Below are 27906 nucleotides of genomic sequence, written 5' to 3' on the forward strand. Positions count from 1 at the left end.
AGTAAAGGGAACTGCATCTGCAGTTTGGATATGTTCACATTTAAAATGACATTTGTACTGGAGCAAAGCAATGTTTAAAGCCATGCTGTTCGGAAACCGGTAGGGAAGCACTGCAAGATCTGCATTTTGAAGCAGCAAGAGGAAAAATTGCATTGCAATGCAGTAAAATGAGGAACATTTTTAGGAGCTGTGGGTTCCCACTGTCATTTTGCTGTGTTTTTCTGTACAGAGCTTGTTGTTCTTTGGGGTTTCTCACATGACAGTGTTTTGTTTGCTGTATTACACTGCAACCTTGGAAAACTGTAAGGGCTTTTGCAGTGACTTTGCCTCTCTAAGGCTGTTCCTGCTAAACGTCCCACCCCAAGGGATGCCCCATCCAGCTCATCAGCTTTGCTGAGCGGGAGGGGGCTCCTGGAGGTGCATGGGGCGATGAGGAGGAGCAGCTCACCAAGCCAGACTTTAGGAATTTTGGTCTGAGATTGGGCAAGGTAATCCGAGGCAAGTCTGGGTCTGGAAATCCTGGTGGATAAATTGCTTACGTGATATTTTGGTGACTGTGGGGTCAGAAGGCTCCGAGAGCTGAGTCGAAGTTTGAGGTGACATGTCAAAAGGTACCAGTCTTCCTAACTGCTAGAGGTCTTTCCACATTTAGTTTAGGTAGAAATGGAAAAAAGGTGTTGTTGGGAATGGCCTCCCCAAAGTCGTAGTTTAAAGTTGGAAGGAAGAATGAAAAGAGGCCGAAGAGCGCTGCTGGGTGGGGCTGGCAACAGGCGTCAGTGGTGCAGGATGCGAGGGAGGCAGCTCAGCCCGCCATGGCGTGGGGCACTTCTGGCACCGCAGAGAGGTACAAATCGATGAGGAAACCGGGACGAGAGAGCGTCGTGCGCCTCTGCTTCACCACCCTCCGAGCAGCCTCGATGCGCCCGGGGATGCCGTGCACAGATGCAAATGCTTGTGAAGAGCCTCGGTGATTAACTGCAGCCTGGACACGCACTCCTGTGTGATAAGTAGTGTGCACTGCTTCCCTAAATACTGTCTTTTTTGCAGACTTTAACGATCGCTGCCTTTGTTTGCTCCCTCTTTGATAAGGTGAGATAGCACAAGTGGTTCAGTCAAACATATTTGCCTTGCTCTCCAGGGGGTGCTGAAAGTGTGGTTCCTCAGATAGCCAGACCATGCGCCTCTGTTGCCTGAATTACACCCTGAAGTCTGTGGAGGCGGGCGGGCAGTGGGTTTGGCTTCAGATCTTTGAAATCCAAATCCGTCTCCACCACAGAGGGAAATGAAGGTATTCTAACTCTTCCCCTGGCTCCTGGGGAGATATTTAGGAGCTCTGTGCAAGGGATCACAACTTCTGAGTAACTCCTGGGGCAGTGTAGGGCTGCCCTGCGATTTTTCAGACTGTCACTTCTCTGACTTGTGTTATCTGTATGCAGTTTGCAGTGAATCTCAGCTTCCAAGTGTGAAACAAGTGGTCCTACTTTAAGTACATCTGTGTGTAGTTTGTTGATTTTGGAGTAGTGCATAATCTATTCACTGTTATTTGCCAAAATGACAGAGGTTCATTTACAGCAAAAGACTGCTCATCAGTGGTCTGGCATCTCTTCATTTTACTGTCTCTGTTTTCAACATCTTTTTGGCTTTCTTCTGAGATCTTTGCTTTGCCAGCTTCAGCACGAGATCTAGGTACAGACTGTCCACTGTTTGTCCATTCTTGTTGGATAAACCCTCATTGCAGTTGCCTATGTATCTGTGGTGGTTGGCGTTGCCAGGGAATCAGATTGATGCTTCACGTGGACGCCCTTCCTTGCCATAGGCACTGGACATTTGCCAATGTGCTATACTTTGTACACCTTGATGTTTCCCAGATTTGTGCTGCATACAATTTTTAATCACTTGTGTCTTGTTTTCCACATAGAGAAAGGAGATTTCATTGCACTGGATCTTGGTGGTTCTTATTTCCGAATTCTGCGGGTGAAGGTATCGCATGAAAAAAAGCAGACAGTACAAATGGAAAGTGAAATTTATAATACGCCTGAAGATATCATGCATGGCAGTGGAACACGGGTAAGCACCTCTTCCTTAGGACGTCTCTCTAAAGATTAGCTGCTTTCATGCTGCCATTTTAGAAAAACGCAGGAATGACATGAACACCTTAGCAGTTGCACCTGCAGTGTGCATGGGCTCGACACTCAGCTCTTTGTCTGAAAATCAATAAGCAGTTGTTAGTGTAATAGAGCATGCATGGGTGCTGAAAATCCGCTGTCATTTTGTGTGAGACTTTTTGGCTGAGTTAGCAAAAAAATGGCCTAGAAGTAAAAATTCTGACTTTTATTCCACAGGTAGGAATGGAGAGCAGGAAAACAACTTAGTCTTTGTAAGCAGTGAGCAGGACCAGCCCTGCAATTGTAATGTTAAGTGAGGGATAGAAATACCCATGACAGCCACATATCTGTCCTGGTGGTCTGAGCAACACAGCATTTGTGAAAAGTACGTTAGAAAAATTACAGGAAGCTGATAGAATGTTTTGGCACAACTTCAACTTAATTTTTGCTGAATAAATGATAGGGATTTTTTTAATCTCCCATGTTCCAAGAGTGGAAGTTGTTTAAATCCATTTACTTGGATTTCAAATTGGGTTCTTTGGAAGAATTTTTTTTCTTTTTATGACCAGGAAGTGGATTACAATTAATATTTTACTGACAGATTTGTCTCCGTGTCAGTGTAAGACGAAACAGGTAATTTTAGTTGTTGGAAACAGCAAGGTTTTTTACACTTTTTACTAGAGTGAGGTACTCTTTTGGAGTATGAGACCTGCAGGAAACTTACAGCTTGTTTCAGAAGAATAAACAAAAGAGCAAAAAAGAAAAATTAGGCAAACAGCTTTTCTACCCTTAATGTATTTTCTGTAGTTACCTTAATCCCCTTAATATATGTGTCTGATAACTGCTGCCTCATTCTTATGCGCTAGCGAGTGTAAGATGGCAATTGTAGCTTGTAAGTAGCACTGATATAAGCATTGCTGTGATATCTGAATCACAGCAATAAAATACCTTTGTTGTTAAGACTTTTCCTAACATTATTAATTTATCTGGCCTGGCCATGCAGTGGCTTTCGCACAGGATGGTTTTGGAGGGGAGCTGAGCGGACCTGCCTGTTGTGGAAGAGGCAGGAAAGTTGGGTGGGCTGCCTGGAGGCGGGTTTGGAGCGCAGGGTCACTTGTCCATGGAGGGGTGTCGGGAGCTGGAGACCAAGGAGCAGCAAGGCTGCCTGCACACCCAGGGGGCAAGTGTCTGTCTTAAGGCAAGCTGACTTAAGGTGAGACTTGATGGAGACATGATAAGGGTAGTGAGGAGAAGGCAGAAAAGGAGGTCTGTTCTTGCCAGGGCTTTGTCATGTTTACTTTTTAATTTTTAAATAGCCAAAGGCCATTTGGCTGTCGGTGAACCAGCAGCGTGGAGCTCAGGCTTAGGCTTTGTCATGGCTTTTAAACTGATAAGAGATGAACAAGGCTTCCACTGACCCTGGGGGGACAGTCGCTCCCAGTATTTAATGATAAAAAGAGAACTGGAAGCATTATCAGAATTGCATCTGGGTTCGATGTTGTCCCATGACAATATTGAACCATGACTAAGATGCTTGCTGTGAGACTTCACAGGGAAGGCATGATGGGTGCCCAGGAGGCGTACAGGTGCATGATGATTTGGTGCTTATGACTGATGCGTATGGTTGAGGTTCTCTGAGCCAGATTAGTGGAATGCCTGCACGGAACTGCCCATGTGGGGTAGGCTACTAGTATGTTTTTCAGCAAGCTGTGTCATTAACTTCAGTGAGTTATACTCTTAAAGCGTAATACATAATCAGCTTACTGAAGGGGTTGTGATTTATACCTTCATGCCTCACTAGCATGGTTTGTTTTGATATTATCTACTTCATTGTTTTCAAACTTCTATTTTTGCCCATCTGTCAGGCACGGGCTGACAGCTTTGCCAGTCGGAGACAGTTCCCTGTCAAAGCCAAGGGCAAAACTCTCACTGGCTTCAGCAGTGTAATAGCAGGTTTAAAATTTGTAAGAAGCCTGTCTTCTGTGTCAACTCAGCTAATGGGAGCGTGCCTGGGGCTTGATTTTGGTGTTGCTTTTTGTGTTCTGCTGCTGCTGGAGGTAGGTTATGGATTTGTGGCTGTTCTCCTGATCTGAAGCTGTAGTTTCCTTGCTCCTTAAATCTTCCTCATTCAGAAGCTTGAGCTTGAGCTCAGGTCTTCAGCTGCTTTCCAAAGCCTGCTGGCTGCTAGCCACGTGCATCCTTGTGGAGACTTCCTGGAGCCCAACCTGAGCAGGCAAGTTTATGGCCAGAGGAAGTAATGAAGCCTGATGTCATATTGCTCAGAGTCTCGTGATTGTATCACTTCAGGTCTATAAAGGTGTAAAATCTGACTGGTCCTTTCCTCTTGGCTGCAGCGTTCGCTCTGTCTGTCTCTTTGGTGTTTGATAAAATATTGTGCTCACACTGTTCCCTGCTGCACACCTGTGGGTGGGTGGGAGTTTGGATTCTTCCTCAGTCTGCCTGCCCTACTTTAATGAAATCCACAGGAACTATGTAATGTTGCCTTTACTGTCCTGTCAAAGTTATTTGGCATTTGTAATATTTGGATGTTAATATAGGTACGGGCACATACAGATGCTTCCTTGAGTCTCATTAAGAGAAAATCTTATGACTGTCAGTGGTAGGAAAATTAATAAATGCCTCTCTCTTTCTTTTCTCCTTTTTAGCAGCGCCTTTCCTCTGTGCTTTATCAAAACCAGTAGCACAGCCAGACCGTGCATTAGTGACTAGACACTGCTACTGTAGTGTCAAGAATGTGGCTAATAGTTAACTGCATTTGCCTGTGCAGGCTGCGGCATGGGTTGTGCTCGCGTGCCCTGCTGCCAGCCCAGAGCCCTAATGACTCCCAGTGCATTGCTTGCAGCAAGCGTGCACGCTAAGTCACGGAGGCGAGCTTCGGCAGGTCATACCGGGGCTGCAGGCGATAACTGGAAGGTGCACGGACTTTCTGGAGTGCATTGGGAATGCCCAGGGATGTTTTGCAGTTGGACTGGAAAGCAGGTCCCGTCTCTTCTCTACGCAGTCGTGGTTCATTGCGTGAAGGGCATTTTTGTAGCAACATCTACAGTCAGTATTTCTGCTTCCTGCCGTCTGAATTCCTGAGGGGCTGGAGGTTGGCCTCTGGCTATCGTTTGTAATCCTGGGAGCAGCTGAAAAGTTGAATAGGATTGAGTATTTAGCAAGATACTTTCAGATGGAAAGCGTAATAAAAATGTACGCTCCTGTTATTTCTGTGTTCCACCTGGAGAATTTGTCATATTTTATTACTTAATTATAGTTCTTTTCATAACTCGTTTTCCTCTGTCCTTCGTCTGGACAGCTGAAAATAGTGTTACGGAAGCGCAGCGGTGTAGGTTGCTTTGCCATGCTGTTTCACTGCGTGCGCACAGTGGAATGTCCTTGATTTGCTCAGGACAATCAATGGCAGCATTTTCCCTGGGAAACTACTGTACTTCTGTTTAATGAAACCTGACCTCTTTTTAGGAATGAGTTTAAGGTGTTCTGTTAAACTGTAACATTACAGACACCGCTTCTTGATCTGCTTCAGATGGCAAAATATTCCTCTTCATTTTTTGCAATTGCTGCAGCCTGTTTGTAGTGCTTTCCTGTCTCTCTGAGACTCTGTAAACTGTTCTTAATAAAGCTGTGCAGGCTAACCAACAGATATCGTTTTGTACTCCCTCTCAATTATTCCCAATCTTCTGGGCAGTTTTCCTGGCCTCATCCCACCCATGCTGTAGATAGGGTTGGTTGGTTGTGGTTTTCTGCTTTTTTTCTCTTTTTTAGGGACTTAAAATGTGAAGCAGTTATTTTCTGGGGCAGGCGGTGACTTGTTAATAGTTTGACATCCTTTTGTGGTATTGGTCAGTTCAAGGCATGCCTGGCTTTTTGGTACTGGTAGCTACAAGTATGTATTTCTGGTGCTTTGATTGCTAGGACTTCAGCTTTGAGTGCTGTGACCTACCTAAGGGGCTTTCCAAATACCTCTGTGTACGAGACATCCCTCGCCTTCATGCCCACACGCTCCCTGACATGCCTGGCTCCTGGCCTGGCTGCCGGGGACACATAGTGCTATTGTCACAGGGGGCCATTGAGGGGCCATCGAGGTCTGGGTGGGAGTCAGTACCCGTGAGGCCGGTGCAGGCTGTCTGCATAGTTCAGCGTTTAAAAAAAATGTGGAAAATGTTCCCATTTTGGGTTGTTTCTCAGACCAAGTAAAATATTTAGATGAATTCCCTGAGTTTCCTTTTTGTTTGTTTGTTGTGAGCTTTAGGAATGGATGTGAGAGATTATGTCCTTTTGGGTGGCTCCTGCAAAGCGCTGGGTTCCGTAGTCTCAGCTGTGCTTGAGTGAAGCAGATGTTATCTTCTCTGCATCACTGTAAAAGTGCTCAACCTTCCGTGGGACTGGATCCCAAATGTTCTTTTGAGATGCTCCTGCCTGTTATTGAAAGGTTAAAAGCACTTTTTTGTTCTCATCAAATGTTAAGCGGAAGGGTTGCGGCAGGCTCGAGAGTCATGTGCCCCTTGTTTCAAGAAAAGAGTTTTTATATGGATGTACAAGACGCCATGCAGAATTAGGTGTGTAAAAGCACGATGTACTTCTTAATTAATTAATTATTAAGGTTTTCATGTACTCTGCCTGAGACTATTTTCATAACTATGTCATTTATATATCTTTAAAAATTTGGAGCACATATTTTCCCCTTTCCCCTCACCCAGTACAGTCTTCATGTGCAGTTTGAAATATTTTCTCCCTGAAACTGTATCTCTAATCGTGGTGGTTTTATACTTTTCATTTTCTCGTAGCTTTTTGATCATGTTGCTGAGTGCCTGGGAGACTTTATGGAGAAACAACAAATCAAAGACAAGAAATTACCGGTCGGGTTTACGTTTTCTTTCCCGTGTCGACAATCTAAGCTAGATGAGGTAAGATTTCACTATTTTCTTAATACGCAGAAGAGCTACCACGTTATTAAAGCACTGCTATGAAACCAGTATCCCAGACAGGTCTCATTTTCGGGATAAAGGAGTGTTGTATTTCGCTGTCAGACTTCATGTTTGTGTTTATGTTTCTCTCTGAAAGAGCTGGTTAACAGATAACAAAGAGGCATCTGATGTTTTGTACTGCCTCTGCCTGAGCTCCTCAGTGTTATGTTTTACTGTGTAAATGTGGCAGCAGTTTTCCTGCCTCCTGTGCAGCCTTTTTCACCTCTCCATGGGCTGTAACTGGGAAGGACCCAGCCCAGCAGCACTGGCTCAGATTTTGCTGAACTTCACAAGTGCATACACTGGTCTGGATCAAGGTCTCCCTCCTGCGCAGCAGTGCTGAGCCGTGCCACCGGCTGGGTGCTCAGCACTGAGGGCAATCGGGCAGGCCACATGGAAGCAACGTGCTTTGAAAAGGGATGGAAATAACCAGCGTTGTATGAAGTGAGCAATGAAGTTCCCATGACAAGGATGCTACGGTATTTTCCTTCTTTTTCTCATTATATCACAGATGACTCAGCAGCCTCCCGGTACAGCATTGCTGTGGCAACGGTGTAGCAAATTAATGCAGGAAAGTTAAATCCGCACAAAGCGCTACGAGGTTGCGCTGTTAAAGCATGACTTACTTCTCTAGCTCGCAAGTCTCTAGGTTAGCCTGGTGCAGCAGCTCCCCAGGTGTTGGTGCTGAGGAGGGCCGGGTGAGGCGTGGTTTTTATTGTGTTTCATACTTCTTGAGTGCTGCTGAGAGGTGACACCAGGGGTGTTTACTAACTCAGGGTCTGAGTGTAGCTAAGAGCAGAGAGCTGCCTTGTCCTGCATCAGCTGAGAAGAGGTAGATTTTGGTGCAACTCTGTGATCTGGCCTTGGTGGATGGTAAGGCTCAGGCTATTGACCACAGCAGAGTTGTGCAGGGGATGAGAGTGTAAACCTGAGTTTCCCCTGTGAAAATTTGTTTGGCTGCATGGCAGGTGCTTGTTTGCAGGCTGGTTTGCTCAAGCCAGTGGGGGCAAAGTCATGCTTGTGTGGGGCAGGGGCAGGCAGGGAACACATGGGATGGGCTGGGGACACCTGTAGAGACTTGGAGATGAGTGGTGGCAGAGTGGACTTTCTTTCTGAAAGTTTTTGTGATATTTTGCACATTTGCAAAATGTTTTTCTGGATTCTGTGGGCCATATTTGTTCCTGGATTTCTGCTTCTGTGAGGCTGTGCTTGCCTGGGTGCTGGTTTTGCATGCTCCGTGAGCAGAAGTAGGCAGGGTGGACGACCCTGATTTCTCTGACAGTTAACAAGGTGGCATGGCGTGGTTGGGTCCTGCTCAACCCTGCTGCACTCCAAGGACTTCTCCCTGCCGCTGAGGTCTTGCTGGTGAAGCAAAATCTCCTTCCAGCACAGTGGCTGCTCACACTGAGAAGAGCTGTTCTTTGCCAGTGTGGGTTGACCAGTTTCCTGAAAGATGAAAGTTATGTCGACCAAGGGGCCTTTTTGCCCATTAAAGCTGTGCCTGCACAGTGGGCTTTGCCCATGGTTTTCCTGTGCAGCAGCACAAGGCTTTGCTGGGTTTCTAAATGATGCTAACGAGGATAGCACAGTGGCAAAACTTACACAAACTGAGTTTGTGGTTTAGTGGTAGGAATACCTACTGGTCTGGAAAGAGCTGCCCTGACCCCTCTGTCCTCTGTAGCTACCCCTGTTCGGAGGGCGAATGTGCACAAGACACATGGTTGATTTTTAAGGTGAGATATGGGTAATGGCTACTTGTGCCTATAGGCTTCAGCTTCTCTGTTTTTTAGCTTCTTGGACTCCTGTAATGATGAATATGAATACTATGGTGGGTATGAAAAGCTGAACTGATTTGAGTCATCTTTTCTGTTGACTATTGTCAATCCTCTTTTCTTTATCATTATTTGCTTATATACTGAATGCTCTCATTCAGCTAGGCGTTATCTAAGTAGAACAAAATCAGATGTAGTCATTATCTTGAGGGACTTGCGGGCTCTTTATGACGGTTTGCAGAAAAGGATTTCAATACCAGGATTTCCTTTTTGATCCCTACTGAAAGTTGGGGACATATGTTGCTACATTTCCAGTATTTCCATTTACCTCAACCCGTAAACATGATCCCACAGTGCAACAAGCCCGGACAGGCTGGGACTCCAGGCAGCAAATGTGCAGCAGTGTGATTCCTGCTGCGGCCGAGTCCTGGACGTACAAACATCACATCCCTTGTCTTTAGTCAGTCCCGCACAGTCAGCTTTTTCCGAAAGCAGTCAATTTCCCTGGCCCAAAAGGATTAAATGGTTTTCCAAGAAAAACTGTCGAGGAGTAACAGAGAGAAGAGTGGGCTGAAGGTATAAAATGCAAGCAAACCATTTTCTAGCAGGGAAGGGGAAAACAATTTCCCATCTTTCAGCTTACTGTAATGAGAATCAAAGACCGCCAATTGTCTCAAGTTGGGTTTTTAGGTTGTATAAGAACAGAGACCTGAAGATGCATTTGAAGTATAAAATCTTGTTCTTAAGGAAAAAAAAAAATCAATTTGTGTCTTATGATGGCATCCTGTTGAATATTGCTCTCTTGTTTTATCAGGGTATTCTGATAACCTGGACAAAGCGCTTCAAAGCAAGCGGAGTGGAGGGAGCAGATGTTGTGAGGCTGCTTAACAAGGCCATCAAGAAACGTGGGGTAAATTGTACTTCATTCTTTTTTTAGCTCTGTATTACAGCAAACTGGCATTTCTTTTATCAGGGACCACACTTCATGTCACTGGCCTGAGCATGTGATCTGAGTGATGATGCAGCTCTGCTTTCTTGTGTGGTTTTACCTTTTGCTGGGAAGATGGAGCAACGTCAGAGCTGATATGTGGAAACTGTGATATTTCCTCCTATCACAAAACTGAGTTACTATGTTGCGGTATGTCACTGGCAACCTGCAGCAATTTTATCACCCTCCAAAAACTGAGGAGAAAGTGATGCATGTCATGGTCTGGGCTCAGCTGAGTTGTGCTGCCTTGCTTGGGAGCAGGAGAGGCGCGGAGCGGAAGAGAAGGGGGAATTCAGGCTTAGTGAGCTGTGTTGCTCCCTGGAGTTTTTCACTGCTGGTTTTATAGAGGGTGAAGGTGACCAGGTTGCTGATTTAAAGAAATAAAAAGCCACTGAGCATGGGATGGAATGAATTTGGGTTTGCGTAATGCTTGCAGCAAGGTGATGTGTGGATTAGTCAGCATACAAATGTATTGGAAAATGTATTTGCTCTGTGTGGGTAGTTGTGGACTCTTAAGCAAACCTGAGTTTTACTGTCACTGAACAACATTACTATAGTCAGTTACTGTCATCAGACTTAGTATCAGGTAGAATAACACACTGAAGAAGCTGGAAAGGAATGAGTGTGTGTCATTTGAATAGCTTATATTTTTGTATTAAAATCTTCACTTGAAATAAAACTCCTAGATGTCTTAAGTGAATTCTATGAGAAATGCGTAACTTGGGAATATTTTCTAGATTGGCACCTCAAGCAACTGTATCAAATTACTCCATGATGTTTAACTGCAGAATTTCTCCCTCCCTTGTGTATAGCCCTTTTCTTTCCTGCTTAAGGGTGCTTATGTGAGAGCAACTCTTTGCTCTCTAGAATTATGCTACTGCTGTTTTATTGTTTGCCTGGTGCATTCGTCTGCTCTCATTGTCCTCTGGGGTACATGGGCTAAGACACTGGTAGACGGAATCTGTGATATTTAAAAAGATGAGCTGTGGTATTGAGACAAAATTTGTCTTCTGTTCCTTGTGAAATTAGTTGATATAAGCGAACCAGTGATAAACACAATGTTTTCCAGAGAAGCCATATGGTCCAAGTAATGTTTTGTTCCTCCATCAGGACTACGATGCAGATATCATGGCTGTTGTGAATGACACCGTCGGGACTATGATGACCTGTGGTTTTGATGACCAGCGTTGCGAAGTTGGCATAATCATTGGTAACGCACATTGCTGCTGCAGCATGCATGTGGCTTTTCTCCCTTTGCCTGGCCTGTTTGGTTAGCACCTTCTGATGTCCTTTCACTAAAGGCACTGGCACCAATGCCTGTTACATGGAGGAGATGCGGCACATTGACCTGGTGGAAGGGGACGAGGGCAGGATGTGCATTAACACGGAGTGGGGGGCCTTTGGAGATGATGGCTCTCTAGAAGACATCAGGACCGAGTTTGATCGAGAGATCGACCGTGGATCCCTTAATCCTGGGAAGCAGCTGTGAGTGAGGCCGTTATTTGTGAGCTTTGCTTCTTTTGTTTTCCACTCCATGCTCCCTTGTCCACTTGTGTTATGAATTCAGCAGTTCAAGAAAGCTCAGCTTTGCCCATGGTGAGGCAAACTGCAGGCTGAGCCGGGCAGTACAGTGGCGCAGCTGGGCTCTGCCTCCCAGTGTTGTCCACGGACCGGTGGGTGACTGCTGCTGTCCTCTTCTGCAGGTTTGAGAAGATGGTCAGCGGGCTGTACATGGGGGAGCTGGTGAGGCTCATCCTAGTGAAAATGGCCAAGGAGGGGCTGCTCTTTGAGGGGAGAATCACCCCTGAGCTTCTCACCAAAGGGAAGTTTGAGACGAAGCACGTTTCTGCCATAGAAAAGTGAGTACCCCCTGGGGATCACAGTGACTCTGAATGTTAATTTTCCAGCATCTCTTTTCGCCTTCTGGGCAGATTTGCTGCATTGGGGGTGGCTGCTGTCCTCCAGTGCAGATGCAGAGCTGTCATGTAGGGACCCCCAGCAGACAGCCTGTGCCCTCCTCGAGATTTCTTCCTTTTTCTGTGTTGGGAGGAACTATGAAAGTCTACCAGTCCGTGCAGCTACAGGGTATGCACTGTGCTACCTCTCGCCCTCCTCGCAAAATCTCTGAAGTTGCTGCTCTGCAGCTAAACATGGCAGTGAATTGGCTTAGTGCCTCCTAGCAAATACTTGGGTTGCTCCTCACTGTATCCACGGAATCACTGAGCAGAAAGAAAACAAGCGTGACAAGGCAGAGCATTCAATCTCATAGGCAGTGCCGGGTGCTACATGGCGACCTCTGAGCTATGCACCAGTTGGTTTCTTACAGTGTCATCACCCCTTTGGTCAGTACTTACTGGCTCTTCCCCCTGCGTTTTTAAAATTCACATCACTAGGATGGTTTGTGCTGTAGTCATTGGTTTGGCTTTTCTTTTCAAAGTGCTGCTGGTTTTGGTGCACGTGTATAGAGGTACCACTGATTGTGAGTGGAACACCAAGGGAATGGCCAGTAACTTCTGCAATGCCTCTTGCCCCCTGCCCTGTTTTACTCCTGGCCCTGCAGAATGTCTTATCTGAACAGCTTTCTATTAAATATGCATGTGTGTTTGTCTTAACTACAGAGTTCCGTGGAACCAGTGTGATGAGAAAAGTGCAGTTATTGAGAAATTCGGTTATTAAGAGCAAAATTTGCCTTGAAATCCCACCTCATTCCCTGAAGAGCACTTTGGTGATAATAGGGGGCACATCCCTGTGCAGCTTCAAATTTCTAGCTGATGCTAGCAAGATGCAAGAGTCCTTAAAAATATGTATGGAGTGCAGTTAGTAATGACAAGATATACTCCTTGTGTTTTTGTCTGGGAAGTGATCGAGCTGGACATGGATAGGTTTTGCCAGAAACTTTGCTCTCAGGCTGGGTGCTAATGTGGGAAAATGCTGTGCAAGGGGCAGAAATTCAGTGAGGCTGTAAAAGTCTGACAAGAGACTCATTAGGATGAAATCACTTAAGCAACCTTCACTCAGGGTTTTGTTTTTCACACTGGGCTTAATTTATTGAGACATGTGAGCAAGTGTGGGATTAGGTGTATGCTCAGGCCTGTGCTGAGTTGTGGGACTGGTGCTTCCTTCTCCAGAGAGGAGAAGCTGTTTGAAGTTTAAAGGATCAGTGTGATGAAGAAATGTTTAATTCCTCCAGGTCAGTAAAAGTGCTTGGAAGCTGCTAACTTTCTTGGGGGTGTGCCATGATGGGCTTGCTGCTCTGCTTCAGGTCCAGCGCTGGTTGGGCCAACTGCAGCCAGAGCTACAGGCTGTGCTCCCAGGGAAAGCCTGGCTCCACAGGATGGGGCTGGTCTTGGTCCCATGCTTTGTGCTTTCGCAGTACAGGGAGCTCGCTTGGTACGAGACCTGGTCTGACCATCTGGCACAATGAAAACGTGGTCTGTGTTGGAGAGATGATTGTTTGGCAGGTTTCCAGTGACATGATGTACCTGTTGCCTTGTGGGAAATGAACTTGAAGCAGGGCAGACCGGTGGGTACCTATGGGAGTAATCCTGCCCGTGGGGTGGCTGCTATAGTACCTGGAATTGCATGGTTTGCAGGTGACAAGTTTGCACCAGGCTTTAATGGAAAGCTGTTTCTATCTGTGGATGAATGCATATTTAGAGCATTTTATTTCAAGCTTCATGGAGCTTCCCAGTCCAGATCCCTATGAAATTTTCCTTCCAACCCCTTTCTCAAACCGCAGGCAGGGACACCCGTGGTTGGATGCGCCTCAGTCCTGGATTTTATAGCTTCCCCACTAAGGAGTACCCTTTACTGCTCTCTCTTTGTAGGAGCAAAGAAGGTTTGAATAAAGCCAAAGAAATTTTAACCCGCCTGGGGGTGGAGCCGTCCCACGAGGACTGCATCGCCGTCCAGCATGTCTGCACCATTGTGTCCTTCCGCTCGGCCAACCTGGTAGCCTCCACACTGGGTGCCATCCTCAACCAGCTGCGGGATAACAAAGGGGTCGGCCGCCTCCGGACCACCGTGGGGGTGGACGGCTCTCTCTACAAGATGCATCCACAGTGAGTCTCTCCGCTCCTGCTGTTAACACTCTTCACCTGTCGTGGCCTCTGGTTTGCAGAGGATTGAGCGTGTAACCCCATGATGTCACCCAGGCATACGGTTTGGGTGTGAGATGAGGCACCCGGCACATGGGTGTGGGGGTTTGAGATGGGGAGCTCAGTGGAAAGGACTTTCTTTAACTGAAGAGGCAGGGTAGGATTTAAAAAAAAACCCAAGAAAACTACAAAGAAAAGAACCAAAAGCTTGAGTAATTGCATACTGCAGTATCAGCGAAAACTATTGTGGTTTGAGTACATACCTTAACGGATCTCAATAGACCTCTTAGAAGGAGAGTTTGTGCGGAAGATTACATTGTGCCCGTGGATGGGGCTTTGAGGAGACCTGCATTAATGCACCTTGATCTCCATTTTCAATTTAAACTCAGTTGTTTTGAAAATGACTGTGCTGAACCCTATTTTTTCCAGTCTTTTCTGAAGATATACTTGAAAACCAGGGGAAAAAATCGGTGCTTACATTTCTGTGGACTTTTAAAAACTGGCTTTTTCTTGTTTTTCCTCGTGTTATAAGTTACATTTTTAATCAAACAGCTTTTCAGATTTACGTGGAAATTAGAGAGGAAGTTGAGCTCTTCTGCTGTGAGTGTACCTGGTCCTGGTAGCAGGGTTTGGTGTGAGTCTTAATGTCAAAAATAACGCCAGTGCCCAAGCCCTAATGCTGCGAATGTTTGAGAGTGGCTGCTGGCCTGTGTGCGCTGGAAGAGCAGCACCTGCCTAAGGGTTTCCAAGTTCAGAATAAAGAAATGGAAGAAAAATGCAGGTGTGGTTTATGCACACATGGTAAAAGGCTTTTATTTAGTAAACAATAACTGGTGATAACAAGTCAGTTTCCAGTCTTTGCTGTAGGATTTAGCTGTGGGTACCGAAGGAGAGCAGAAGCACGGCATGCAGGACATACCTTGGCATTGGAGCTGGCTGGGAGGGCTGAGTGTCGTTTACGTGGAAACTTTTGAAAGGAGAAATGTGTTTAATATTTCATTTTCAGTTTCTCATTATTTTGTTGAAAAAAATATTTTCCTTAGTTAAAGAAAAACATAGCATTTTGTAAAAAAAAAAAAAAAATTTCCAGGAATGCAATTTTGATGAGCTTTTCCAGATGGGCAGGTCTAGGGTGTGTTAAGATAACGTGCATGGGCAGTTTTTGTTTCTGAACTGTTTCCCCACACCATCTGAACCAGTGAGTTCAGGACAGCGTGATGACCCCGAGAGAGGAGATCGGAGCAGTGTTGGAGCTGTGGAGCATGGGAGGGTTCCTCCCACCTAGGATCAGGTTCAGGGGATGAGACTCTGATGCTTCCCTCTGCTTTTTGCTGACTTTTCTTAGAAATTCAGGAGGAAAGAGGCCATAGGGAAGAACTGCTCTTCCTGGCATTTATTCTACTTGGGAGGCTGTAGCTAGTCTGGGCATAGGTTTTGGGGGCCATGAGGGAGGCAGTGCAGACGATGGGCTTGCAGCCTGCTCTCCCCGCAGGTACGCCCGACGCTTGCACAAAACCACCCGGCGCTTGGTGCCTGACTCCGAAGTGCGGTTCCTGCTGTCAGAGAGTGGCAGCGGAAAGGGAGCAGCGATGGTGACGGCGGTGGCATACCGGCTGTCGGAACAGCACCGGCTCATCGATGAGACGCTGGCCGAGTTCAAGCTCACCCATGAGCAGCTGCTGCAGGTGAAGAAAAGGATGAGGGCTGAGATGGAAGCGGGGCTGAAGAAGAAGACTCATGAGACTGCCAAAGTGAAAATGCTGCCCACCTTCGTCCGCAGCACACCGGATGGGACAGGTAGAGGCATGCCCTTGCTGGAGTGAGGTCACCGGCTTGGCTGCAGGGTCCCCTCCCCAGAATGGGCTTCCAGTGACAGGGTTTGGGTTTGGTGGAGGGTAAGCAGATCTGGTATAATGAAAGAGGAACCTGAGCTGTTCAAAGCAGGAAATCCCAGCCCCGAGCAGGGCAGCCTGTGCTGCCCTTGTGTCGGTTGCTGGCAGCCCGGCCCCATGTCCTTGCCCCAGAGTGCAAGCAAGCCAGGGCCTGGGAGGGGGAAACTACAGCTGGGCTCATAACCCAAACCCATGCGAACCCTGTCCGCACAGCCTGTGTAGTTCTTTGCATTTCAGGGTGGCTGGCCAAATTTCTGCTTTCTCTCGGGGGACAGTTGTGTGGGTCCTCGTTCCCTTGTTGGTTTAAAAGAAAACAAAACCAAAAACCACACAAAAAAAAAGGACTGGAATAATCAGGGCAGCATCTAAAATCCCCCTCTGATGAAGGTCTTCCCAGCTGAGAGTTTCTAAGAGGTTTTATATCTAGGTGATTTCTGGGGAAAGCACTCTTAAAGATTTTGCTTATGGTTCTTTAAATACACGCACATATTCTTTTACAGAGAATGGAGACTTTCTGGCACTTGACCTTGGAGGGACAAACTTTAGAGTTTTGCTAGTGAAAATCCGCAGCGGTAAAAGGAGAACAGTTGAGATGCACAACAAGATCTATGCCATTCCTATAGAGGTGATGCAGGGAACAGGAGAAGAGGTGAGTGTTTGTGTTTCTCTTTTGCAGCACAGCTACTTTTTAAATACCTTCTTAAGAGTGTGTAACACGTACAACTTCAAATGCATGACTTTTCTCTTTAAAGCTGTTCGATCACATTGTTACCTGCATTTCTGACTTCCTGGATTATATGGGGATAAAAGGTGCGCGTCTTCCTCTTGGCTTCACGTTTTCATTCCCTTGCAAGCAGACCAGTCTGGATGCTGTAAGTTCCTTAGTGTCTTTTGAATCTGCTTTTGTGCTTATGCTAGGCCTGATTTCTCTGCCTTTACATCATCTATGTGACACTTATAGGGAGGTTGTACAAGGAGAGGGTTCATGCTCTGACCCTGGCCAGTACAGCTGCTCCTATATATAGTTCCTTCACGGGCAGTAATGCAAATGCTGCTCAGTCCCTGTCTGTGACAGATAAGAGCATTTAAATTTTCTGTGGTGATGATATCCCTTTTTTAAGGTATCATGTTATTTCCAATTGTATAAACCTTCTGGACTGTGATACTTTCTGGGTTTTGCGAGCAGAAGGCAGAAAGCAGAACTGCCGCCAGCTCCTGTTCCCCAGCTGATCTGGTCTCCCCAGACGGAGTGGATGGACTAGGGCCTGCTCGGCTGTGTCACCCTGTGGGCGACTGTGTAGCCTGCAGTGTGTCTCTGTCAAGTGTACCCTTTTTCTCTTTGCTTTCATGTTTAGCTTCCTCACTGCCACATACTTCCACCAACTCCACCTGTGCAACTGTTAATAGTTTCCTGTCTAGTTAGCACTTTTTTGAAGAAAGACATATTTTCTGTCACACTTTTTTTTTTTTTTTTGAGTTTGTTGTTTCTGTCACTTATTCAGGGTTTTTTTGAGTTTGTTGCATTGCTCTGGAAATTTGGAGACCAAGTATGGTTAGTAGTTTTAGATACAGATTCCAGCTACGTAGAGAAATATTCCTTTCCACAGAGACTCTTCTGTATAGTCTCACACTAAAGCATTTGAAATGTCATATATACATTAGTGAAAATAAGATTAATATTCATATATAAGGAAGGAGGAAATAGGCAGTGATGTTAGGAGTCGCATTCAAATTCCAGCTCTAAAATGCTGTCGTCTTGCTTATGATAGGAGGCTTGGTTGAGCCAGGGAGACTTCGGAGTGTGACTGAGACAGTAGACAGGTTGTTCATGTTGGTGAATACTGGAGAACCTCCCCCTTGAGCTGAGGGCTTCTTTAAGTCCATGTAGTGACTGGCCATAGATATTCATGGCCGTTTGTTGGAACCGTGGGGTTGGAGCTGTGGTGTGTGATAGCCTGTGGTCACCTGTGTGAAGCATTGTGATTTTGTGCTTTTACAGGTAGGGGAGGTGTGCAAATGCAAGGCAGTTATCAGATAGAAATGCTCAGTGATCATCCCTTAGAGGATTTTTGGATATTTGAGGCAATCTGTAGCACACCAGGAAACTTGATAACCTATTTTCTTTCTTTTTAGGGTATCCTTCTCAATTGGACAAAAGGCTTCAAAGCTACAGACTGCGAGGGAGAAGATGTGGTATATTTGCTTAGAGAAGGAATTAAAAGAAGAGAGGTGATTTTCTTTGGGTTTCGTTTTCTTTTTCTACTCCTACTTCTCCAGACTTGACAGACCTCGTGGGTCAGGCTGGTTCCCTCTGGCAGGGTGCCTTGAGGAAACAGACTGTGCCTCCTGTCCTGCACAGAAAGTGTTTGCCTTGCAGCAGGTCCAGATACAGCAGCCCCTGATACTGTGTGGCTGTGCTGGCTCTGATGCTGGCACGTAGCCTGACCACTGCGTTGGATGGTCTAGAGAGTGTGCAGTGGAAATGGGAGAGTTCAGCCACCAAACTGGAATTGCTACTCACTGGGAATTTTGTTTCATTGCTTTTTTTTCCCCCCAAAGACTTCTAACCTGCTAACTTTGGCAGAACTTTCAAGGTTTCTTCCAAACCCTGTGGCAATTTTCACTGCATCAGAGCTTGGAGAAGGCAGGAGTTTTCAATGTAGTGATTGCAGGAATCCACCTCAGTGCACCCAAATGACAGTTTTCCCCCCCTCCTAACCCTTGTTCTTGATAAAGCCTCAAGCGACTGAGCTGTCTAGGAAGGGAAGAAAAATAGCCTGAGGAGAGCATTGATTTTAGCAGTTTTATCAAGAAGTGAGAAGAGGATCTTAAAAACCTTTGCTGATGCATTGCTGTAATATAGAATGGCAATAGCCCTCTACCATGTGCCTGTATACAAGATCTGCACTTAAATATATCTAAGCCAAAGAGAACAGCCAGGAATGTACTTTCTTCTGAAGATGTAGTCTCTTGCAGGTAGGGCATACGAGAAGCCTTAGCTACCTGCTGGTAGATGAAGTTCCTGTTTCTGCATGTGTAAAATCAGGCTGGTTCTTTCAGTTGTTTGCTTCCAGTGTGCTTTGACAGAGTTCCCAGTGGTGTACTCCTTTTGTGTTCCTTCTGATGTGAGAGGTTGCTGCAAACCCAGAGTTCTCACTGTTGTATTTCTCTCTTCCAAAGGAGTTTGACTTGGATGTAGTGGCCGTGGTGAATGACACAGTGGGCACAATGATGACTTGTGCTTATGAAGACCCAAACTGTGAAATCGGACTCATTGTGGGTACGTGTTAGAGAGGCTTTTTATTTGGCACTTTTTTGTTAAACAGCATGTTGACACATCTGTCTGTGTTCTCGTGGAGACATACCTGTGGTTAACCGAAAATATAGCTAGGGCGTCCAGGAGTGTAAGATTTTGAGATTAACAGCTATCCCTTCAGAAGCAAGCTGCGTGAAGGAATTAAGAGCAAAATTTAACAGCCAGCTTAGTTCTGTGCATGGTCAGTTAAGATAAGCACAGGCTGTAATGCTGACCAAATCCTGCCTGTTATAACTGGGAAGGCACTGTGCTGCTTGGGAAGAGAGCAGATGTGGGCTCAGGTAGCCTCACCAGCTTCTGGAGTATCTCTTTGTTTAGCCTGTAAGAGTTTCCCTGCCGGGGTGTTCAGGTAGCCCACATCTTCCCTTGCGCATGTAGTCTCTCAGAATAAATTTGTAAAGCACAGCCACAGTTCCTGAATGGCGTGTGATGGAAAGCTCTAACAGACAAAGTGCAGCGACTGACAACTCCCTTCCCAGCAGTGAGACAGCTGAAATAATTCTACAGGTGACTGCCGATGCCTTTGCAAATGCCACGCTTAGGGTGCCTGAAGCACGAGGCCGTGTGAATTCCCAAAGCTCTCCAGACAAGTGAGTTTTCAGTGGGAGAGAAGGGGATGAGGCAGCTGCAAGCTCTAAGAACGCTTTCAGTTGTGAGGTGGCTTGTAGGAAATTAAAACGGCACCGATTTCTCCTCCAGACAGTTGGAAAATGTCCAGAATGAGTCAGCACAGTGCAGTGTGGGTAGGAAGCCGCATCTGCGCAGCTCCGTCAGTGGTGTGTTTTCAGGGACAGGGTTCCCTGCAGGAAGGACAGCGTGTCCTTAGGGTGCTGAGAGCATCCTCTGAGGACCGTCTGCTGCAGCCCTGCCAGATACGCTCTCCAGCCAGCGTGTCTGTGTGCAGAGCAGGGGGTCAGAGGTGCCCTGGGTACATCTGGGATAATGAGAGCGAAAGCCCCGGGGCTCTGACAGCTCCTTCTGCCCTGCCTTAATTGCCTCGGCCAGACTGATGGCACTAGCTGCGAAGCCTGCAAGATGTGTCAGTCGCCCTGCTCTCCCCAGAGCAGAGGTGGGTGAACTTTCCTGCTGCTGCTTGGTAGGGAAAAATATTCTTGCAAGGGCGAGTTCATGTCACGCTGGTGCCCTGTCTCTGCCCGGTGCCACCTCTCCTGCCCAGGAGAGCTGATCATTTGAGTCTCCACTGCTGAATACTTTGGAAACTGCCACTGATGAGACCAGGTCTCTGCTTTTCATCTGCTGGCAACAGGAGGTTATTTAAAAGCCTGAAAGCCTAACAGCCTGTATTTTATAAGTATCCACATATTCAGGCATCCCTTACTGAGCTCGTTCTGGACAACAGACTTGGCATTGGGAGGTTGGCCAGTGCTGATGTTCCACAACTGGGTTTGGTCTGGTTTGGTCCTGCAAATCTCGGTCTCAGTCTTCCTCCCCAAACTCTGCGCTGTGGCTCACCTCTCCTGCAGCAAGGGAGTACTGTGGGAGGATCTCTTTTTGCTCGGACTTTATTGATATAGTACCGTAAAAAAAATCTCAAAGGAAAACAGAGTTGCTGGTATAATTGGTGCAGAATCAAATGAGAGTTCAGTAGGCAACTTCAAGAAAACTTTTGCTCCAGGTAACAGCAAAAGCTGCCTCTCTTTGCTAGTACAGCTTTGCTCCCTAATGCCTGTGTACATGGACCACTTGTAATTGCCACGCTCATTGGGATCCTCTTTAAGCAGAATCAGATATGGCATTGTTTCAACATGGAAGTAACCTTCCTGCCAGAGAAACTGTTTAAGCAACATGAATCAGAAAAAAAAGACAAGCAAGAACTGAAAAATACCCTGCAATTAGCTGGTAAAACCCCTGGGGTTTTCTTTGCCTGATGCCTCAGAATTTGCTGAGGTTTTCGCTTTGGGAAATTTTCCCTTATACTTTGTGTGTCTGTGGGCTTTGTGGAAGGTGGTTCCTAACTTCAAAATCCAGCTGGTTGCTTGCTGTGATTTTGCGTTCAGAAGTACATGAGGGTTGATGTGCCAAAAGTGCTGCACTGCTGCTCCTCCCTGGAGCATGGGACCCTCAGCCCTGCTGGCCTCGATGAGCCTTTTCTTCTCTGAGCTGCTCTGAGCGGCAGACCCACAGCAGTAATATTCTCCATCAGTTCAGGATTATTGAAGAGTGAGGATTTTTTGTGACATTTCAGATGGTAGCTTGACTTCATCATTCAGAAGAAGCACATTCAAGATCTCCCAGAAGGCTTTATAAGGGCTGTTGTGCTTGTTCTAGTGTTGTTTTGTTCCAAACAAAGAGTAATTTCAGTATTTTCTTCTTTCAGGAACTGGCAGCAATGCCTGTTACATGGAAGAGATGAGAAACATAGAGATGGTGGATGGTGAGCAGGGACGGATGTGCGTGAACACGGAGTGGGGAGCGTTCGGGGATAACGGATGCCTGGATGATATCAGGACAATATATGACAAAGCAGTTGATGACTATTCACTAAATGCTGGAAAGCAAAGGTACTGCGGGATAAATGGTGTGCTAACTATAGCCAGGCTGCCCAAAATGCTTTTAAGAGAGAACTGGATATCTCCCAGTCGGAGATAGGAGAGGTTAAGAGCGGAAAATGACTGCAGCCGTGCTATCCTGTGTGATCTCCCTCTTTTGTGCTTTTACTGGTCGCTGCTTTTTTGCAGAGAACTGCTGCTTTTTTTTTTTTCCCGGAGGACTTCAAGAGTCTTGAAATTAAAGAGAGACCCTTTTTCTCATGCCATGTTGTACTGAGAGAGTTAAGATGGCCTGTCATTCTTTTGCTCTTGGCCTCAGTTTAATCTCTTTTAGCTGAACTCTTTTTGTCGAGGGCTCTGCCTTTAGAAATCCTCAGCTGATACCAGCCAGCATGATTGGAGCTTGGAGCTGCTCACTGTAAAGCAGTCAGGAGCTTTCTAGAAGTGGCAGCCAGCTCTCATTTCAGACAATTTTCTGGATGAAATATGTCATGTTAGAGGACCTGCCTTTCTTGGACCTGGAGGTTGGATCCCATTTTGGGGGTCCAGCTCTTGTTTGGGCAAGTTATTCCCTGCCCCCTTCAAGAATGGGTTGAAAAGGAGGTGTGCCCAGCACTGATAAAACTGGGCTGAGACTGCTATACGCTCAGACTACAATATTTCATAATTTCTCTGCAGCAATGCTTTGACGCCAGGAGCTTTTAAAAAGATTTTGTGACTACAGTAAATCTGCCTGAAAACCTGGGGGATGCAGACAAGTTGGCAGGTCCCTTGTGAAGATCTTTGGAAGTTAGGGCTCAAACAGACCCAGAGAGGCAGACGCTGAGCAAGCCTGATGCAGCGGCAGACTTGGCATGGAGTAAGCAGCCAGAGGCAGTTGTGGAGACTGCCAGGGGGAATAATTTATTCTGGAGAGAGTTAGGCACTCAGAGGGAGGACACTTGCTGGGTACAAGCCTGAGAGAGCTCATAGTATTAAATGGAGTGCATGGCCTGCTTCCAGCAGGGTGCTGCACTGGGCTCCGCTCAATCCGGGCAGAAACCCTGCTTTAGAGCTTCAGGAGGTGAAATAAAGGATGCATCACTGAATGCACTTTTCAATAAATGGAAAAGTGTTCAGTTCTCATTGGTAAGGGCACAGCTCACAGACCCCAGAATGTTCCATTCAAACCAGAATGATGGTGGAGGGGAAGGAGTGCAAAGCAGACTCCTGCCCTCCTCAGCGCAGGGCTGCTCTGTACCAGTGCTGAGCATTGCTCATGGACCGCTCCTTGTCACGTGCTGGGAAGAGGTCTGCAGGTGGCAGATATTCCGTCTCTCTAGGCTGTGAGCTGGCCTTCGAGGGGGAAACTCGGGTCCCCCAAGTTGGGGGCAAGAGATGTTCAAGACAGCTTGGTTTCTCCATGTGTTTTTTTGACTACTGGTTCCCTGCTGGAAACCAGGTGCTGGAATTAACTGAAAAGCATAAACCTGCCCTGGACCTCCAGCTTACTGGTTTACAGGTCAGTGATCCTGCAAACATGCCAGACATACCTTTTCACATCCTTTATCTTTCACAGGGTTTTGCAGCACAGGACCCTCTTAAAAATGCTGCACTCGCAGTGACTGCACCTTGTGGTTTCCCTCTAATTCTGCTGCACGGAACAACTGAGCTTTTTCTGCTGAAGGTCTCAGCCGTGCTTCAAGAGGGCTCCCAAATGTTCTGCAGTGCAGACTAGCTTTCCCCGGGGTCCACTCAGGGCTGTCACTCGAGGACACATGGCAAATTTGCTTTCATCTGGGCACCGTTCTGCTCTCTGGCAACAGGTTTTGATTTCTTCTGTCTGAGAGAAATAGCAGCCGTCATGAACAACAGCCTGGCTGGCGGAACATGGAAGTGAGGAATAGATGAAGTGTTTGTAGATGGGCTCACATGGCTTCCCACTGGGCCTTCATCCTTTTTCTTGCCCAATTTTTCTAGTAAATGGCCATTCTGTGTAAATCAGGTTGTGTATTTGATGTCCCCAATGTGCATGGGCAGAACACCTGTGCGATGCTGCCTGTGCAAATGTGAGCAGTGTCCCTCTGAGCTGTGCCGCTGTCTTTCATTGCAGGTACGAGAAAATGATCAGTGGGATGTATCTGGGGGAAATAGTCCGCAATATTTTGATCGACTTCACCAAACGGGGGTTCCTGTTCAGAGGCCAGATTTCAGAGACACTGAAGACCAGACATATCTTTGAAACCAAGTTCCTTTCTCAGATTGAGAGGTAAGAGCACTGCATGGGAGGTAGTTTAGGGTGAAATAGTGCGGTAACGTTTGTCCGGTGACACTACTGGAGAGCATTTCTTGGTTCTCCAGAGGTAATATTGGTTTCAGTAAGAGCCTGCGCATGTGCAGAAGGATTTTTTACAACATCTTCTGAATTTTTAGCAATGCTTACCGCTAAATCATGGGAAGGGCTGTCAAGGATTCCCTTACTGTATCATTTTATTTGCTTGCTTGGAAATCAAGACATTTTCCTGTGCCCCTTGCATGTGTCTAGCAGTGATTGTTGAACTGAATGAAGACTAAGTGAATGAGCACATTTTTGCTGGATATTTTTGTGCATTTATTGCTTGGACTCGGTATTTTAAAGTAATCTCAAAGCCTGTTGAGTCTTTATGGGGGGGAAAAAACCCCAAGCTGGTCATTAAAAATATTTTTCTGAAATGCATTTTGGTAAGAAAAGAGAAGGGGAGGCAATGCGGAGCTGGACTCGGAGCCTCCCTTGCTGCTTGTGCCCCTCTCCTGTACTGCAGCATGGTGCTGGGATGAATGAATTTGCATTCCCAGAGGTCTCTTGCGCTGGCAGGAAAGGCTGCTGCCTGGTGTGGGTGCATGGATGCAGCCGCTAGTGCAGTGGGGTTTGTGGCAGTGGCTTGACTGAGGGAAACCTTTAATGTACACTGTGCTCTTCTGCTTCTGCAGTGACAGGTTAGCCTTGCTGCAGGTGCGAGCCATCCTCCAGCAGCTGGGGCTTAACAGCACCTGCGACGACAGCATCATAGTCAAGACTGTGTGTGGAGCAGTGTCCAGGCGAGCAGCTCAGTTGTGTGGCGCTGGAATGGCTGCGGTTGTAGATAAAATTAGGGAGAACAGAGGATTAGAGCACCTGGAGATAACGGTTGGTGTGGATGGGACTCTATACAAACTACATCCACAGTGAGTATTCACCTTCTCAGCATTTGTTTGCCTGCAATCTGTAGCGCATTGCTTGTACGCCCTTTCCCTTGATGCACGAAACTGGTCTCTCTTACTTGCTAGGGTAAGAGCCAGGGAAAAGAAGTCTTAATCGGGGGTGGTCAGGGCTTTCTAAAGGGCAATGAGAGGATCAAGAAGGGCTTGTGAAGGATTCTTGGGATGTTGAAAAACTGAAGGGAGCGCCGCTTGCCGAACAAGTTGGAAACTGCGCAGCAAGGGCAGGATCTCTTGGCTATGCAAAGGCAATGACAGATCAGTGCTGAAATGCCTGGTGCCTCTTTGGAGGATGTTTCTGCTCAGTGTATAGAGGAGACGGGCTGCTGTGAAGCAATGGCAAGTGAGGGCACGAGTCTAAAAGAGCTGGTGGCAGGAGGAAGAGAGGACTAGTGCCTATCTCTGGTGCGCGTGGAGGGAGATGGGTGGGAAGGAGATGACTGGACGTGGTCTTTTCTCCCCCCTTGGCTGTGGTACTAGCAATCTGGGTTAACTCGACACGGAGGGACGGGGTGGGATGCAGGTGCTTTTTTCCTTTAACTCCCACTGCTCCCAGTCTTCAAATCCACCCTAGTTTCCAGCATTTTACTACTTCCCCTGGTGAAAGGGGGAGCACTGCAAAGGCCTTGTGGCAGTGCGATGCTCTGCAGATGCTGCAGGACCTCCCTCACCCACTGCCATTCTTTCCTTTTGCAGCTTTTCAAGGATCATGCACCAAACCGTCAAAGACCTGGCACCCAACTGTGACGTGACCTTCCTGCTGTCAGAGGATGGCAGCGGGAAAGGGGCAGCGCTCATCACAGCGGTGGGATGCAGGCTTCGCGATGCCGAGCAGAACTGAACTCCACAATCCTGTCCCCGATTCTGTCTTGTGAGCACTTTCTCATAAAGCAGTGACTGCATAGTCAGAACTGGTAAAAACCCAGAACTCACTGCTTTATCGGGGGAAAAAAAATACAACTAATGACATAAAAATTAGGATACAAGATAGAATGTGTGCTGTTAATAATATCTCCTGTTTCTGGACCCCAATCTGCATGTTTCTTATTCACCTTGTTGGTACCTTCCCCATCTGTAGATCATGGAAAAATCAGTCTATAATTTCTGCAGCTGTCAAAAATCAGTTGTTGTCTGAGATGAAATTGCCCCCAAGTGATGTGCGTGGAGAACTACCGTTGCATCGTACCAAGTATGTTCTTTGCAGCATCCCTGTTAAGCGCACTGCCAGCACGCTGACCACCAGACCTCGGTGTTGATGCTTCTAGTGAAGGGGAAGCAACAGTTCCCTCCTGCGTATCTACCTGCTGTTGTTTCGTCTAAAGCAATTGTGAAAACGTTATGGTGTGTCAGCACTGTGCACGCACGTAACTCTATAGTGGGACTTGACAATGCGACTTACTTGCTTCCTTGATGCCTGTTTTGTCACGGTGAAAGTAAACGCCCTTGTCCCACAGATCTGGTTCCACTGGTATTTCCCATTGCTTCTGTGAATAGTGTTGTGTTACTGGGCGAAATCTGTCACATTTCGGCAAGAAATCCCTGAAGAGTAAAACAAAGTGGTTGGTGACTGGGGTAATCCAAATCTCCAGACCCAGGAAATCGGCAGATTTATGGTCCCTACACGGGCTGTGCTGTATTATTCTGCTAGTGATTTCTTATAAAAAATATTTTCTATTTCTTCTTGTTACTCTAGATCAGGGCACTGCAGCTGCCCTTCTGAATCTGCAACTAGACAGTGTCACTCGGATGTGTATACTTCCCTCTCTCGCCTTAAACATGGGTATTTGCTTCCACACAAAGCTTTAATCTTTAATACGGTTAAGCAGCCACTCAAAACACAAACACACAGCTGGAGTTGGAGATCAGAAAGGAATACAAGGGTTTGGTTTTGGTCTTGCCTTTAAGGACCCGAGTTCGTAAACTGAACAAACTACAAAGCCAGAATCGGACCCAGTTTATTCCAAGGACTAAAGCAACAACAAAAATCATATACACTTGGTGTATCCTGTCCTCTGTCGAGTCGATGCCATTATTATATTTGCATACCAGTTGCATCACTTAAACTGAGAAGCAGTTAGGAAGGCAAGCGTTGAATAACATTTGCAAGTCGTGCCACTTTCTGCAGAGGGAGACCACACGGTAGTCCTTAATTCCCGTGCTTCTACCAAAAATGAATTTGAGATGTCTGCATGGTTTTCCCTGCTGCCTTTTCCTGCAGAAAGTAGATGGAAACTTGCAGGCTACTCCTCTTTGTCCTGGTTCCATTCCCCTAAGATTTGGATTGCCCTACCTATCGGTAACATTTCAATATGCATTATGGTGCACTGTGAGTGAATGTTGTAACATGTGAGTCACGAAGAGTCATTGCAGCTTTAAGTGTGTGTCTACCTGAAAAATTGCATGCCTAACTGGTTTTGCAAAGGTAGAGAGTCTTTTTACTTTACACACTAGTAGCTCTGATACTAGTGTTACGTGATACTTGTGAAAATATTAAACTTTTTTGATGTGCGTTAACTGGTGTTTAGTGGTTCTTTCTGGAAGAGGTGCTGTTGGCTGGTGGCTTAGTGCTTTGGGAAGAGCTATTGTGTAGGGAGAGCTGCAACCTAATCCCAGTGGTGCCTGCGTTTTGTGTGTGTGTTTTTATTCCCGGGCATTCGGGGTCAGATTCAAACAGGGTGGATTTCACCCAGGTCCTCATGCCTCGTGTTTCCTAATGTAGTTCAGCAGAGGCACAGAGCTGACAACACCCAAATCTTAGGGGCATTTAGCTTGTCTGGGTGCATCTCATGCCCTGTCTCAGGCAGGGGGATCTGCAGTGTGGGAAAACCTCAGCCCACTGCACCAAAGCCAGTGTGATTATATTAGGCTTTGCCAAATATGCAGTGATGGCTACGTTTACAGTTGCTGTGTCCCCACAGAAGTCTGATGCATGTCAAAGTCCATCAGCTCCCTGTGTGCATAGGGTTAACGTTTGCAGAATCACAGTGTCAGGTGCTCCTACACCGCTGGTTTGCACATCCTA

The 27906-nt window shown here is 46.6% G+C and overlaps 1 protein-coding gene across 2 annotated transcripts in view; it reads left to right on the top strand.

Annotated features, from left to right (window-relative positions):
- HK1 (hexokinase 1) overlaps positions 1-27398 on the top strand; it is a 45745-nt gene extending 18347 nt beyond the window's left edge. For both annotated transcript variants that reach the window (XM_075423134.1, XM_075423135.1), the window contains exons 3-18: positions 1919-2067; positions 6914-7033; positions 9680-9775; positions 10964-11063; positions 11155-11338; positions 11557-11712; positions 13681-13914; positions 15443-15747; positions 16343-16491; positions 16595-16714; positions 17976-18071; positions 19023-19122; positions 21497-21680; positions 23761-23916; positions 24618-24851; positions 25581-27398. In XM_075423134.1, the coding sequence (XP_075279249.1) occupies positions 1919-2067; positions 6914-7033; positions 9680-9775; positions 10964-11063; positions 11155-11338; positions 11557-11712; positions 13681-13914; positions 15443-15747; positions 16343-16491; positions 16595-16714; positions 17976-18071; positions 19023-19122; positions 21497-21680; positions 23761-23916; positions 24618-24851; positions 25581-25725 (2528 nt within the window). In that variant the 3' untranslated portion in view covers positions 25726-27398. The remainder of the gene's footprint in view (positions 1-1918; positions 2068-6913; positions 7034-9679; positions 9776-10963; positions 11064-11154; positions 11339-11556; positions 11713-13680; positions 13915-15442; positions 15748-16342; positions 16492-16594; positions 16715-17975; positions 18072-19022; positions 19123-21496; positions 21681-23760; positions 23917-24617; positions 24852-25580) is intronic.
- The last annotated feature ends 508 nt before the right edge of the window (positions 27399-27906 follow it).

The sequence above is a fragment of the Opisthocomus hoazin genome, chromosome 6 (assembly GCF_030867145.1).
Source record: "Opisthocomus hoazin isolate bOpiHoa1 chromosome 6, bOpiHoa1.hap1, whole genome shotgun sequence".
NCBI classification, from domain to species: domain Eukaryota; kingdom Metazoa; phylum Chordata; class Aves; order Opisthocomiformes; family Opisthocomidae; genus Opisthocomus; species Opisthocomus hoazin.